Below are 16282 nucleotides of genomic sequence, written 5' to 3'. Positions count from 1 at the left end.
AGACCAGAAGTAGAGCTGTAAGATAAGTGAAGGCGATCTTGTGAATAAGTGTTTCCAAAAGGAGCAATATCGAGCTGAGCAGTTTGGAAATGGAAATGTCCTTGTTGGCTGCATCCTTGAGTGTGATTTGTGAGGCTGGGGGTCATTCTCGCAGGGAGATGTGAGCTTTCCTCTCTGTCTCCCCCAGGCTGAGCATCGACAAGTCCGGGCCTTCGTCGGTGGAGGGCCGCCCAGGACAGACGGTCAGGCTGCCCTGCAGGGTCAGCCCCACCTCGGTCTCGGTGGAGTGGAGGAGGAACGACCGCCCCCTCACCTCCGCCAGGCAAGTGACCTCCTAATCCCTGGGCGTGTTCACAGCAGGACAGAACTGGGCATGCGTGTTCCTGTGGGAAGGTCGTTTTAATCGAATCTAATACCGGAAAGAACATCCATGCATTGCCTGTTAATAACATACAACTGAAGACTCCTGTCAACAGAAAGACTCTTATTCATATGCACTGTAGTTCAAGTAGGTAGCTGGGGCAGCAAGCGTAGGCTGCAAAGGAACAAGTGAAGGTTTATTCCTTGCTGAAAAGAGAAGAAAAGAAACACAATGTTTCAGCTGTGGAGCCTTCTTTGGCTGTGTGGAAGAAGACGGATCCACAGCTGAAATGTGTTTTTCTTCCCTTTACTTGTTCCTACGCATGCTGATATGGATAAGACATATGCGTTGTAGTCCCTTATGAGCCTGATACATCCTTTCAGCCTGTACAGGTGGAATGCGAGAGGATGCTGTCCGATATATTGTGAATGGCTGTGCTGTGACAAATTCTTGCTAAGCTATGGAATCAGCCAGTCTGTTGTATAAATAAATTCTTATACTACAGTATACACCAGCTCAGGGTATCTGTAATCTTGCCACTGAAGAGCCAGTCTGTCTATATTAAGTTACAGTTTTCCTGGTTTTATTCTGTCTTTGGACCAAGAGAATAGAAATTAAATAGAAAGAACTCTGTTCTCCATCCTTGAGATCTCATCCCATGCTTAAAAGCATACACTCACTAACTCTTAACCTTCGTGCTTTAATTACTGTTAAAGTTAGCCTGGGCTGTACTGCCTTACTCTGAGCAGCTCAGCCGCTGCTGTGTGTTGTATTCCAACTGGCAGATTGTGTGTTCTTGCACAGGCACACGCAGCAGTCCGATGGTTCCCTGGTGATCAGTCGTCTGAGCTCGGAGGATTCTGGTTTTTACACCTGCACTGCCTCCAACGGCCAGCAGAGGGTCCACCGCCAGCTACAGCTCCGCGTGCTGGGTGAGGAACTCTTCAACACAGCTCCCCATTCCTTACTCATGAAAATACTGAATTCTGTAACAAGGTCATTGACACAAAATCGAAAAACCATGTGAAGACATATGGTATGAAAATTAAAAGCATTTAAATGGAAACTGAATTGGAATTCTTCCAAACAATTGGAATTAAATACAAATGTAAATTGAATAATATTGCATAATTTGAATAGCGGGATGGCTAAGGCATAGGTAAAGTAATTGGAAAGTCGCATAATTATCAGTTACTTTGATGAAAATGTTTACTTGGAGAAAATTAGGACTTTGAGAAAGTAGCTTCTACCTGTTTTTGCAAGCTATTTTAATTTTGAAAGTGATTCAGACTGTGAGGGTAACGGGAATGTTCGTGACGCTCTGCAGGAGACCTGCGGATCACCACTGCCCCCAACAACGTGCAGGTGTCCCAGGGCAGCAGCACCCAGCTGCCCTGCGTGGTGTCTGGCAGCGACGTCAACGTGGGCTGGTCCAGGTGAGGGCAGTAGGACGCCGCTAGGGGGAGACACCACCATGCATTAATAATTATTATTATTAATAATAAAAAATAATAATATATTTCACTTATATAGCTCTTTTCTGGACACTCCACTCAAAGCACCCTACACGTAATGGGGACTCCCTTTCACCAAGGTGCACCCCCACCTGGATGATGCGATGGCAGCCATAGTGCACCAGAACACTAGCCACACAGAAGCTATCATTAGGGCGGAAAAGAGCGATGAAGCCAATTCATAGATGGGGATTATTAGGAGGCCATGATTGGTAAGGACCAGTGGGTAATTTGGCCAAGACGCCGGGGTTATACCCCTACTCTTTTCAAGAAACACCCTGGGATTTTAATGACCGTAGAGAGTGAGGACCTGAGAGTTACGTCTCAATCGAAGGATGGCGCCTTTTTCTATAGAGTACCCGTCAGTATACTGGGGCATTCGGACCCACACAGACTGCTGGGTGAGCGCCCCCTGCTGGCCCCACTACCACCTCTTCCAGCAGCAACCTTAGTTTTTCCCAGGAAGTCTCCCATCCAGGTACTGACCAGGCCCACACCTGCTGAGCTTCAGTGGGCTGCCAGTTGTGAATTGCAGGGTGATACAGTATGGCTGCTGGCAGAAATGGCATAAATTGCTTTGTGCTTGGATTTACCCATTCTATTTTCATTGGCACTGCCAATCATCAGGCTCGACAGATCCTCCTTGCAGTGTAAAAAGTAGATCAGAATGAGGTGGCGCAAGAGGATTTACATCTTAAATCATGAATGACATGAATATGAGCATATAACAGGTTTGGTCCTCAGCTGTGGATTAGGGTGGATGGCTTAGATGAACAGTAGAATCCTTATGGATTTAGTAAATGCGCTTCAAAACTGTTTTTACCTTCCGCTTGCAGGACACAGACAAGCAGATGTGTGAATAGCTATTCTCTCTCAGTTTGACCTAGTCACTGTTGCGGGCTCAGATATTACCTTACAGTCCGTTTGCACCCCTGAAGCCAGTGACTACCAGGAAGAAACAGTGCCTTCAGTCTGGCCTGGGTTTGCGTTGTTGTCACCCCTGCTTGATGCCCTGCCTCTCTCCTTCAGGAACGGCGTCCCGGTCCGACCCGATGGCCGTCACGTGCTGCTGTCGGCAGACGGCAGCCTTATCCTCAATAACGTGCAGCCCAGCGATGAAGGCTCCTACACCTGCAATGCCTACACTGGCACCTACTCCGTCAGCGCCACGGCTGAGGTCAAAGTCGCTAAGGGCACAGAACTAGGTAATATGCACTGCCTCTCATGCTTGGGCAGGCTGCTCCTCCTCCTGGAGACTTGAGTCAGAGCCTCTGAAAAGACTCGGTTACTGGTGTTTTAGTTCTAGTTAGAATTGTGCGGAAATCAGAGGCCCTTTAAGGGTTTTGAATAGCATCCGTTTCCAAGATTTTATTACAAGTATTCCCCCTTTTTTTTATTACAACTTGGCAGTGAGTTTCTAGAAATGATGGGTTTAATGCATTGAAAAGAAGAAGTTATCAGACATTTCTGGACTATGCTTCTTTCAGGAGCTGGTACAGGTAAGTACATTGATAATAAATAGGCTTAAGCCTCACAACTTTGAATCTGAATCTGAAAGAATCATTCCACTTGCCTGTTTTGAAGCAGGCAACTCTGCCGCATGAATGGAATGGGCTTGGTGAGTTAACTGTACAGCCATGGCAGAGATATGAGTGGGATGATGTGATTAATCTACAGTGGAAGCAACAGTCCCTTTATTGTGCAATGCTCAATGGCTCCTGCAAGCAGAAGCTTTTCTTTTCACAAAGAGTCATTCTTAGTCTCATGCACTTAGCCCAAAAGGCCAGACAGTGAAAGGATTGTTCTTTTCCTCCCAGCGCTGCCCTCCAGGCCTAACACAGCGGAGTGCATCGATCAGCCAGATCTGGCCAACTGTGACCTTATTGTGTACGCCAAGCTCTGCTCCAGCGAGTACTACTCCAGCTTCTGCTGCGCCAGCTGCTCCAGCCACAGCCAGCCAGCAGGGAGACATGCTGAGCAGGGATAGAGGCTGCAGGAGCACAGGGCTCACCCAGGAGAAGCAGTGGCACCAGCAGCTTCTGCAGAGACATCAGCCTGGGCGTCTGCACACAAGAGGCTGGCTGTGGCCGGTGCCTTGTGCTGAGGGTGTGCCCAAAGACTCATGCTTCTGCTGTCTCTAACCACTCCCTCAGAGGTAAACAATAAATCTTTGACAATGTTGTTAACAATTAGGTAGCCCTTTGCACATTGCCTTGTTTCATGTACTGTTGGGGTGTGATTTTCAGCATGGGGAAAATATGTTTTAATTACAAGCCAGTAAGAACCTGCCATAGCTTGATCTTCAAAAACTACATAAACATATTTACATTACACATAATGAAATTCTAATCATAAAATGTTCCAATCCTGAGACCAGTACTCTTGATTTCATTTCTGCTCCCACCCGTATGGTCCAGTAAAGCCATGTCGAGCCAGCAGTAAGAACAGCACTGAAGCTGTTCAGTAGAGATTCTGCTTTTCTGAATCACTTAGTAGTTAGTTGCCCTTCAGAGCCTAGTTTTACAACAGTGACAGAGCCTGGAAACATGAGGAAGCTGAGATGTAAGTAGAGAGGGGAGGGAGGCCTAACTGCTAAACTGTTTTCTGGCTCACATTTCCATAGTCATCCACTCTAGCGCCCCTCCTAGACACGAGCAGTGGTGTGCTTAATTTACACCAGCTGCCTCACACTTCACATTTGTCTCCTGGGCAGACCTGGGCATCGCACACGGCTGTGTGCCAACAACTTGCTCAGGGCTGCAAAACACAGATCAAACATATTTCTTGTGCTGATTAATGGAATAGGTGGAATCAGAAGAGATTCTTGTCTAGGGAGCTTGTGCACATCTGTAGCCTCTGGACTATGTGCTGCATGCATTTAAGGATGGTAAACAGGCAAGCGCCTTTTTGTAACTCCTGTAACATCTGAACTACTGTATTACTCCTTCCACTGGAGTTTCAGAATAGGCGATTTAATGATTGTAGGGTACTTTAAGAACAATCATACTGAAAATAATTAAGTGGTACAACATGTCATTGAAATTAAAAATATTATAAAATTATAAAATATTTCCTTTTCAGAACACCAGTTTTAACACTTTTTCAACACTCTTCCATGCTGTGTAAAATTACACGCTTGTCATTTAACAACGTAGTACAGCAGGAAGAAGAAAATGATTTTTAATTCAATGGATAATAAGATGAAACAAAATATTCCTCAAGCCTCAGTGTGGTAGAGATTAAGTAAAATTTGCTGGAGGAAACCAACTATTATTAGTACAAAACATACTTCAATCTTGGCTTTTAAATATAAATCAAAGTAGTCAGCCATTATAGGATGACAGCAGAATATAAGCCCAGGTAATTTAATATTTGGAAAAAAGGTTATTTTGTATATAATGCAGTATTTGTGGTATTTTCTAAAAAAAGTAAACATTTTTTAAACGTTATCAGTCTCTTAGCAGATGTGTTTTCTGTTGTTTTAAAGATTTAAGCAACAGAAAGACTTGATTCTTTCCAGGTACTGTAAATGGTGTGTGTATTTGTTAAGCTTGTCTTCTGTCTGCATTACATGGTCTAAATAAATTTTTTAAAACTTTTTTTAATCAGTTGGTCACTTTAATTGCAATGCAGACTGCAGCAGCTTTGAGTTCTCATTTGTTTGTCAATACTCATTATCTCAAAACTTTAAAGCAGCACTGAGACTATTTCATGAGGGTAAAAACAGTGATGTCTACCCCAGTCATGGAAAGAAGGTGGATCCACTCACTGGTGAAGCCCAGATTAGCTCCCCCTGTGAGGGCCACCCTGCAGCACAAGCTAGGCCTTGCCCTCGAAGACTGGGGCTTGACCAGCAGACCGAATAAATGTCTGAAAAGGACACCCTATTGAATTTGTTTCTATAAATTCATAACCCTGCTGCCAGAAAACAAAGCTAGAGTAACTCGGCTTGAACAAAAGGTTGTTAAATAAATCAATTCTGCTACTCTACTGCTTAATTGCTCTCATTGCTTGTAAAAGTTTGGTAACTGTAGTTGGTTAACGTTTTCCTAATATAATGCAAATAAAAGGTCATAAAACTTCAAACAGGTTTGTGATGGAAAAATAGCATGTCAATTCACTTGTAAGCTGCATGCAAAGCATATAAATACACAGGAGATTGGACATCCAGATCCAGAACAAATTGCTGTTACACACCCTACGATACCTGTAAACCACTGTTTCCCATCCCATACCGATTCCCATACAGTGTGTTGTGTATGGTCTCATTTCCTTTTATGTGTGTATCAATTATCACTGCTGCACTCTTTAATAATAAGAGATAATGAGAGTAAGTCAAATACTCCACAGATATGTACAATGTCACTAATGAATCAATGAAATTTCATAGTCAAAGGAACTGTGGATCAAGTGACAATTAACAGCAGAAGAATTTAAAACTGAAAACAGGCAACAATTCTTACATGGTGTCATAGAAAAGAGCCTGCTGTAATTCTGAAGCTGAAGCCCTCAGATTATGCGGTAAATGGCTGAATATAGCTCACAGCCAGATGAACAAACCAGGCTCAATGGTCCCGTTGCTGGTTTTGTCCTTTTGTTTGCGATCTTTAGATTTCAAACCCTTGCATTTCACAGTTTCCCACACACTTACACCTGAACACTCTCACCTGCGGCCACCCTCACTTGATAAAAGAACTGCACTACACACAGATTCTACCACCGCCTTTTATTCAATTTTCTCAAATGGTTTGGAAATAAAAATGAAGGAATTAAAAACAAATCAGTAGAAAGTCCTGATGACAGGGCTCATTGCAAGACGAAAGGAGGACTACATAAAAAGCAACCCTCTTCCTGTTTCTGTAGTATACTCAGTACTGTTTTAGTCACACCAAATCTCAGAAAGCAAACTGAGGCTCCAGCGCTATTGATGAATTTTCTCAGTGCTTGTGCAAACATACTTTAAATTTCTTTGTAGAAAAACAAAAACAAAACACATAAACCAATAAAACAGACAATAGTAATATAATCCATAAAAAGAGATCAAAACAACGTATGAAGATAACGGAACAAAAATTAAAAAGGAAAAAATGCTGGCCATGGATTGAAGCTGCCATGACAATACTTCTCTCTCCCTGTCGAAGATATAGGTGCTATATTATTGGGCATGATTGTTGCTGCAATTCAGACTAAATACAATAAAACGTCACCCAATCAGAGGATAACAGAAAAAAACATTCCTTCCTCCCTCCCACTGTACATACAATAGAATCAGTGATAAATCAAACTCTGTTATTATACTGTACATTTCACAACTAACCCTCACCTTTGGCAAGATTACTTACAACTCGTCTGTCAAATTACACAGCTATTTAAAATATACTAAATGCATAAAAATAAAGAATTTGGCATTCTGTCATATGCGTTCATTATTTTTTAAACCTCTTACATAACATGGAAGCTCATTTCTGTTCTTCGGTGCCGTCTCTCAAGGTGTGGAGATGTCATTGCTCAGTCTCTACCAACAGGGGGCGCTCTCAGTGTGCGGAGGGAAGGCTTGAAGATGGTGAAAAATGGGGCCACTCCTGCCAGCTTGCTACCCCACTTCAGCAGGGGAGCCTTTGCAACGTTTCCACAGGATGATGGCCCGCTGGGTTTCAGAAGCTGCTTTGAAAATTAAAAAAAACAACTAAAAAAGTCTTTGAAAGAAAGCAGCTCGTCATTCCCCTCTGCAGTCTTCAATAATGTTACATACTTGTATTGAGATTTGACGATTGTTTTTCAGAGCAGTTTACAAGTTCCTGTCGCAGGCAGGGGTGGGGAGACCGCGCTCCCTCCACCCCTGCTCTTAAAGTTCAATCTCAAAGGTCTTCTGTAGCTCGCTGGAGAAGGGGTTTGTGGGAGAAGGGGTGGTGCGTTGCCGGGACTTGTTCTCCAGAGCCGCCCACTGAGCTTCGAAGGCATCGGCTGGCTCCTGGGTGGCGGAAGGAGGCACCCAGCTGTCGGCCCCATTGAACGCTGCGTTCCCGTTGGGTTGCGGCTGTGCGGGCAGAGGCGGCGGCGGCTGTGCGGGCTTATAGAAGGGACTGGCGCTGGGGCACGCCGAGTCGTACTGAGGAAAGGAGCTCTGTTTAGGGAAGGAGGCTGGCATGGGCTGGGGCTGGGGCTGGGGCTGGGCGGCAGTGCCAAAGACATTGGCGACCATCTGGGAGGGTGTGATGCCCACCACAGGCACACTGGGATTGCTGTAGGAGATGCCGTTGGTCATTGGGTAGCTGGGTGGAGGTGGGTGGAAGGTAGGCTGTCGGGGGGGAATGATGGGCACAGCGTTCGGCAGTGGTGTTATGAAGGCGTTGACAGGGTAGGGTTGGGGCACAGCTGGTCCCCCCATGGTGGGTGTGGGCTGCTGAGCACGCACCGACTTGGAGACCTCTTCTAGCCAGCGGTCGGCCTCTGAGGGAGTTCGTTTGTGGGTGGGCTGAGGGGGCGGCGCAGCTGTGGCAGAGGCTGCAGGAGCTGTACTTGTCCAGTCTCCACCTAGGGAAGCCACACACAATCATTCAGTTAAGTGCTTTCACCCGTTGTGCCTCATTCTGAGTCCAGCCCACTGTAAAACAGCAGCAAGACTTTGCTGGTGCCCTAAAACTAAATGCTCTTTTATAGACTTCCTGGGAATCACTGGAACAGATTAAGGACTGTGCAATTTATTGGAATGAATTGATTTTTGATATTTCTTTCCATATTTATGCAGAAACATTTCTCTCTAGCTTAATTCCTAACTATCCAGTATAATTATGTGGAAAATCACAAAAAGTAAGTGGTACATGCAGACTGAAATGTCAGAGGTCTACAACAACATGTTTTGATGCAATGTTGTGGAACCAGGAGGACTATTTAGGTATAATGAGTTAGGATCCCTGAACTTCCTCAGCACTCATGTTGAAGTGAAATCTTGCACATCAAAAGTGCAGTGAAAACAAATGTAATTACAGCCACTGTTCTTACAAGCAAGCCTCACAGTGTAACAGAGAAGTTCAAAATGAAGAGTTATGGGCTTTGTGTTATATTGAGTTGGGAGAAGGACACTAACATGTGCTGGTATTGTATAACAGAGGTGCCAAACAAGAAATTCAATATCATTTCAAGGAGAACATTGCACTGATTGTTACTCCCTCTGCTAAAGGCACTACTTTTCATTTTTGACCATTAGGCATCAAAAAGTAAATGTGTAATACTAGAATCACATGGAAAGGTGTCACTGGTACCTATAAATCTTTAACTGATAAAGTGTCTCACAAACGTATTCACCCCCATGGACATTTTACGGTATTTACTGTGTTACAATATAGAATCACAATGGATTTGGATTTTTTTGCTATCAATACAAAACACTCTATAATGTCAAACTGAAAAAATTCTAAATATAAGATAGGAAATAAGTAAATAAAACCGATAAGACAGGAACCAGTATAATGTGGAAGGAAGGTTAAACTGCACCAATACCAGAACAGCAGTGGAGCTCACATGCCAGCAAAATAGTCTTGTTTAAAACGGAAAAATTAGCATGTGTCTGTTTTAATAAAAATACACAGCAGGTCTTGAGCTTAATTTAAATACATGCTCACACTCCTGGTACAAAACAGACCACGAATAAACTGTCAATTAACTAAAATTACTCACTTTACAAATTCAACAATTTTTCTAATTTGGTTTTCTTCAGATACAGTACCATAAAAGGATGATTTATTAATGATTCAACTGTGTAGTGATTACTTTTAACAGCATCTTCACGAATAAAGGATAACAATGAATAACAGTTTTGACTTAAGTGATTTTGTATATTCAGATCATTTGAGCATTAGTAACTCATTCATTTTCATTTTCAATACCTCTAAATGGAATTCAATAAATGTCTAAAACTGCGATTCTTTTTTATTAAATATAATTCATCACTACCTCATATGAAGCAGCTTGCACTGCTTTTCTTCTTGTTCCAAAGCCCAAGAAACTTCTTGTTAATTCTGAAACGGGCTGCATCAACATAAAAAATGTACATGCCCCTTCTGGATGTAAAAACCGACATTTCAGTCTCTTTTCACATAGGAAAAGATATGAGGATGATGATGACCATGTGATAAACTGGTGGCCAAAGGTTGTACCACTGTGACGAACCTGTTCCACAGCGAATGACTTTGTATATTCTGAAATGAGCGTTAATACTCACACAGAGCTCAACCAAACAGTTTAAGAAGGCTGAACAAATCAAAATTTCAAATAGACATTTTTAAACATTTCTGGGGTGCTTGTTAAAATGGTTTTATGGTACAAAGGGGAAAATAAATTAATACTATAGTTGGAAATATAAAATTAGCTTCAGAGACTGGTTGGAAACAAACGATAAACATAGGCTACTGGTCAACATCTGGACACTGCTGGTCACCTGTGGAGCCTGAAAAATAGGGTGAAGGAAGCTCCATTACTCCTGTCAGATTGCGGTTCCTTGAGTGGAAAGCATGAAGCTTCCTGTGCCTGTTAAATGCGTCTCAATGCACAAAAATATTTTAATTCCCTTGTGATTTCTAGATTACACCAGCTCTCGTGGGTTTTAGCTGTGTGAGGGTAGTGCTCTCCCTGCAGGTCTGCCCAGCGCCTTACCTGTGCTGGTGCTGGGGCCAGAGCTCACAGCTGGGCCCTTAGCCCAGGGGTTAGTGTCGCGGGCGGGCAGCGGAGGCGGGAGCATGGAGGCAGCATTGACCGCGGGGTTAGCAACAGGCAGGGGGAAGGCAGAGGCAGCACCGTTAACTAGAGCCGCAAACAGAGAGCAGTTAGGACAAGGACGGCCTCTCGGCCACTTTGCAAATGTCATCAGCCGTGCTGATAGGAGCGCACACCGGACAGGAACGACAAACGCGGAGGAAAGCAGGCTGTACCTTGAGCAGCGGGAGACTGCGGAGAGGAGGCGGGTTTGGGCATGGGCGCGGACGAGAAGGGATCCTCAGCGGGGCCGCTGAAGGCAGTGGTGATCTGTGTGCACAGGGAGCTGATGCTGTCAGCCTCCCCCTCCACCTCGGGGACTGTCGGGGAGAGAGGAGCAGAGATGGGCAGGGGAAGGGGATGGAGGGCAGGAGGACAGTCAGCCTACTAACAGTCTCACATGGATCAGTTTTAGCTCTACACTGTCCACAACATGGATGGATCCAGGGTGAAACACTGTAGGAGCCTAGGATTTCTAAATCTCCACTGACGCTCAAATTGAATTCCAAATGTACAGTGAGAAATGTGCTAAATGGAAATAACAGATCAGCACCCCACAACTCATGCCAATTCTCTCAACTTTAGTTCACTTATTCACATTTCGTTTGGTTACTTGTGCTGAAAGCTGCAGCGCAGGATTGCGCAATTAGCACAGAATTCTTTTTTATGCATAACTTGAAAATTCCTAGATTGACTCCCCCCATTCTTGAGAAGCCCAAAAGCCAAAATCTGGTTTGGCACATCTTGTTGCTACAGGTACATTTTTCCACTGGCCATGTCTAAAATAAAATTCCAATAAAGGAAAATACCTATAAGGTGGGACTTCTAGAAATTAATCACTGTCAGAGATATCCCCAGACTTTGGCAAGAAGTTGAGCTACAGATTTCTCATCAGTGAGTTGCACAGCTCACTGCACTGAGCTCAATACATTTTTGTTAAATTTCTCAAAAACACAGTGAATGCATGTTTCAGCTCCATGTGAGTCATTTACAGTTATGCAAGTTGAAAAGTACAGTTCAGCTTGAGAAAATCCCTCTTTCATAAAGCTGATTAAACCCTGCCTAGTGCCCTAATGCCTGGATAAAAGACCAGGTGTGAGCTCTGGCTGCAGTACAGAAAGTGAAGAACCTGAGCCAGGGTCTCACACCAACTGCGAACAAGGCCAAGAGCCGACAAACCCCACACTAAGTGGTGAAACTGCCAGAGTTCATTAAAATCTTCACTAATTTCATACTTTTCAGCATAGTTGAACACGTTTCCCAAATGTAGTTACTGTTTGTAATATGAAGACTACATTCTAAAACCAATTTAATTAGAGCCTTCAGGATTCCCACATACAGTAGCAAAGAATGTCTACTAAGATACGCTGGAGTAATCAACGATTAATGGATTGAACTGAATTTTAAATAACATGAGGACGTCAGCAGAGCTAGATGTATCAGGAGGGTATCTTCTGTTGTATGATTAAATTGTTTCTGCCTGACACTTTCATTTTTTAAACACTGCAAAGTTCTGTTGTTTTTCTGATTGATTCTTCTTTCCTTTCTGTTATTGCTTTGCCTTTTGTGGATCAGTGGTTTCTCTTGGTCAGGTTGTCGCTGTAAATAGAAATGGGTTCTTGATAGACTTATGTGGTAAAACAAAGAATCTTAAGGATTATAAAACTATAACCTGAATGTGATCCACACATCTTAAAATTAAGAAATGGTCACTTAAATTTAACAGGATTTGGGTAAAAACATTCCTGTGGCTAACAGTCAATCAACATGTATTCTATTCACAAGAACTACATGTCCTGCAAAAACATTTTTACTGCTGACAAGCCAGGCAACAATCAAGCAAAAAAAGTTTGTGAAATCATGCAATACGTAACAGTTTGTCATAAATACTGCCTTTTTTATCTTAGGATTTAGGTCTAAAGTCTTTGGAAAGGACTTACAGTAGAAGGAACAAAGGTTAATTCAAAACAGTAAAATAGGAAAAAACAACTTTTCAGCGGCCGAGTCTTTTTCACACACCTGACACACCTGAAAAATGCTCAAGAGCCGAAATGTTGAGTTTCTTCTTTCTAATTTCCAATGTGGAATAAAGTTTTATTTGTTCCTTTACAGCAGACCCACATTGATGCAGATCCCCCTCAAACTTCAGTGGAAGGTTGTACTGGATTAATGTGTTAGAAAAACAGCAAAAAGGATTTTGCTATAAACCTTCTCTAACTCATGTTTCTGAAACATTCTTTCATTTACAATTCTAATATCTACAATGTAACATCACGATACCATTAATAAAGCCTGTTATGCTTGGTGCCATCAGATCTATGGTTAGTGGAAATCTTTATGGTATGTCAGAAACTAATAGAGATCACTTATTACTTGTTACATAATTTATAAGTGAACCTAAAAAAGCAAATGAAAAAGAAAACTACTTGCTGCAGTTATTTTTGGGGGGGCTTTCAGTCAAACTATATCATACTTGGATTAAATGAATTTGTGACTCTATAATATACCTGTGGAGCTGAAGCAACTGCCCCAAAAGGCCAAAAACGTCTTCCTGCAAACAGAATGCTCGCACAACATCCTTGTCATGCTACAGTGGCGCAGAAGACACAATGTCCTTGCTCTGGGCTGCAGGAATCTGTACGAAGGCACAGCCCTGGACAGAGGGCGCCCGTTAGAGGCTTACCAGAGTTCTTGATGGGGAAGTCGGACTTGCGCTGCATGGTGGAGGGCAGCTCATTCATGCGCAGGGACAGCTGGCGCTTGAAGGGCGATGTTTTCTGGCTGAGGACCGGGAAGCCCCGGAAGGAGCCCTGGCGTGCGAGGGCCTCCACAGGGGCATGGCGGCGGGGGATGGCGTGAGGGTTGGTGTCTTGGGGTAGCCCAGCAGGGGGAGAGGACGAGGAGGATGGGGAGGGAGGGGTGGGGATGGTCACTATGGGGTTGGCTACCGTGGATGCAGTGCTAACAGGAGCCTGGGTCTTCACATCTGTCTCAGCTGTGAACAAGACACCTCAGTGAGCTACAAAGCTGAAACTGCGCACAAGCAACAGACATTAGTAAAACGTTTCTGGTGGAAAACAGCCATTTTATTCCTTTGAAAGAAATATGCCAATTAACAAGACAAGAGTGGACCAATTATGTATCTGATGTGATGTGACGAGATTGATTTTTTTAAAGAGAACTTTAATAACACGAAGTTAAAATTAGTCTCCTTCCAAACACAAGCCAGGAACCAAGAGATCAGAGATGGTACAAGGACCACATTAGTTTGATTAGTATGAATACCATTAATTTATCTGTTTCACTTCTGAAACTAATTTCATGTATCTGAAGTAGGTATTGAATTTAACAAGACTGGGCAACTGTAAACCATGCGATATTCCATTTCATGACGATGGACTACTGGATCCAGGAGTTTCTTTCCTCATTTTATCTGGGCAAAAAAGAAAGAGGTAGATGTTTAGAGATGGCCAATCCTGGTCCTAAAGGGTGTCTGCAGGTTTTCTAGAGATCTAGGAAAGAGCTGGAAGACATTGTCGGATTGGTCACAGTGAGCCGTTTCTGAAGTCAGAATGACAACCTACAGACGTTTCCTGTTGCTCCTGGAAAGAACTGCCCACTCCTGCTCTGTCTTTTGTGTGACCAGTACCGTTAGCACACACATACACACCTTTCTTGGAATCCTGCATCCGCCTCATGATCTCCTCCCTCTCGGCCTGCTCCGTGGCGGTGGTGACGCGGAAGGAGCCCTCGCGCGTGAAGGTGGTGCGGTTGGCGTCAAAGGTGGCGGTCACCCCACACTCCTTCTCCCTCTTCTGTTTGCGCTCCAGACACGCCGCGAAGGCACAGCCCACCGCGTGGCTCAGCCGCTCCCCCTGCAGAGTTCCACAGCCCATCACATCACCGAGCGACACCCTGACATCTCTTCCCCCAACTCTAAGACTGTTTCTAGATCATCTAACCCTGACTTGTTCCTGCTGAATTTAAAACCAGACTGGGATCACATGTATGCTATTCATCTTGTTTTAAAAACACATTCAGCCCTGTTAATCTAGGGTAGGACCTTCCAATGACCATCATGCGTTGTTAGTTTGCTAATGGGAACCCATGTCTGTTTTAACACAGATTGTGACTTTGGGAGTGCTCTTTGAGCACTGCAAATCATCAAAAATCAATTCTGAAAAAAAGCTCAAAGCAAGAGTTATCTGATCTCCATGAACTGCTGCTTACACCTGACAGCTCTTCAAGGTTAAGTGGTCATGACTCTGTTGAGCAGCTGTATGGATGAATTTCTTTATAACAATAACAAATAGACTCAGAAAAGACTGCCTAATACTAACAATAATCTTGTCTTGTTTAAATAAAATGTGATTATCTTTTTAGAATTGCCTGCTAATTTGAAGAAGACATGATAGTTTTATATTCACAATGGAATCTTTAGTTGATTCCAAGAGATATTGAGTATTGTATTGATAACAATCAATATAATTGATTGATAACAATACAATACTTTTTGATGTGTTATCTCAAAGTATTGAGAAAACTTTACTTCGTTATCTCAATACCCCTTTATCTGATATTGACCCAAAGACACCCAGCTATTGGGAATGGGTTTTATAAATTTATTAAACCAGAAATAGCGTTAGAAATAATCCCTATTATAAATTGACAGGTCTCACTTCAATTTATAATACATGATAATGGAAACTTACATCTTACTCCTTTTTACAAGGATTCAGAAGATAATTTCTAATTATTCTCAATAATTTCAGATTGAGATTCTTTTAAGAGAAAAGTCATAAATAACATTTCACAATTGTAGTCTAAACCACTTCCTTTGGTTGTCAGAATTGCAAGTTACCTGTAAAAATATGCAGAGTGTGAATACTGCCACACACTGATTGATTATACAAGTCAACAGCCACCCCTACTCTTCTTCCGAGTGCTAACAGGGCCGTGGGGCACCAGGCTCACCGAGTCCTTCACAGCCATGAAACAGTGGCAGATCCAGCGGCGTGTGGTACCATCCCGACAGATGTAGGAGAAGGCGCGGTCAAAGTTCCTGTCGGGGGCGCAGAAGGACACCTTCTCTATCGTCTGGTCCAAGATAAGGTCCTTTCAAGAGAAGAGAAAGGCCTATAAAACTCAATGAGGGGCACAGCTCACCATTGCCCAGTCTACCCTACGAAAGTGAAAGTGCTAAACTTACTTGCAAGTGGGACATACGGAATGCAATGGGACTGCTCCTGTGTAAGAGAGCAATGATGCTGTAGCCAACAGAGCAAAGGACACTTCCACCAGCAAGGACACTCACTCAGAGTGACACATAAGCTCTATCATTCAGATGTTAGACATATTAGCTCACTGCTGCACCCTTAGCATATTTATTTTTTTAATAAAGAAATAATTAAGATACTTAAAGTAGTGACGCATAAGCCCTATGATTCAGATATTACAAGTTTAAATCTCTTTTATTAAGAAATAAATACATGCTTCTATTACTTGATGTTTTGACAGAAAATCTCCTCAGGGAGCTTCCAGGGAAGTGCTGATCCGAGATTATTGCTGGGATGTGTTGCTGTGTCTGCACAATGAATAAGGACCTCTAGCTGCGTCATTTACTGCCAAATAATCTTTCATGTAGAAAAATACAATT

General features: G+C 43.1%; 2 protein-coding genes across 16 annotated transcripts in view; one reads left to right on the top strand and one right to left on the bottom strand.

The window, feature by feature from the left end:
- LOC102685194 (papilin) overlaps positions 1-5480 on the top strand; it is a 43730-nt gene extending 38250 nt beyond the window's left edge. For all 4 annotated transcript variants that reach the window (XM_015350948.2, XM_015350950.2, XM_015350949.2 and 1 more), the window contains 5 exons: positions 188-322; positions 1166-1293; positions 1689-1797; positions 2905-3080; positions 3693-5480. In XM_015350948.2, coding sequence (XP_015206434.2) covers positions 188-322; positions 1166-1293; positions 1689-1797; positions 2905-3080; positions 3693-3862 — 718 coding nt within the window. In that variant the 3' untranslated portion in view covers positions 3863-5480. The remainder of the gene's footprint in view (positions 1-187; positions 323-1165; positions 1294-1688; positions 1798-2904; positions 3081-3692) is intronic.
- A 1106-nt stretch (positions 5481-6586) lies between these two features.
- The window catches only part of numb (NUMB endocytic adaptor protein), a 72667-nt gene continuing 62971 nt past the window's right edge, over positions 6587-16282 (bottom strand). For 10 of the 12 annotated variants that reach the window (XM_015350981.2, XM_015350974.2, XM_015350973.2 and 7 more), the window contains 6 exons: positions 15601-15741; positions 14297-14501; positions 13310-13621; positions 10803-10946; positions 10528-10674; positions 6587-8409 (listed from right to left, as the gene is read on the bottom strand). In XM_015350981.2, the coding sequence (XP_015206467.1) occupies positions 7721-8409; positions 10528-10674; positions 10803-10946; positions 13310-13621; positions 14297-14501; positions 15601-15741 (1638 nt within the window). In that variant the 3' untranslated portion in view covers positions 6587-7720. The remainder of the gene's footprint in view (positions 8410-10527; positions 10675-10802; positions 10947-13309; positions 13622-14296; positions 14502-15600; positions 15742-16282) is intronic. The other 2 variants (XM_006632556.3, XM_006632557.3) reach the window with 1 other exon arrangement.

Source organism: Lepisosteus oculatus, chromosome 8 (assembly GCF_040954835.1).
Source record: "Lepisosteus oculatus isolate fLepOcu1 chromosome 8, fLepOcu1.hap2, whole genome shotgun sequence".
Lineage (NCBI taxonomy): Eukaryota > Metazoa > Chordata > Actinopteri > Semionotiformes > Lepisosteidae > Lepisosteus > Lepisosteus oculatus.
The sequence above is the reverse complement of the archived record's forward strand: the minus strand, read 5'-3'. Positions and strand labels throughout refer to the sequence as shown.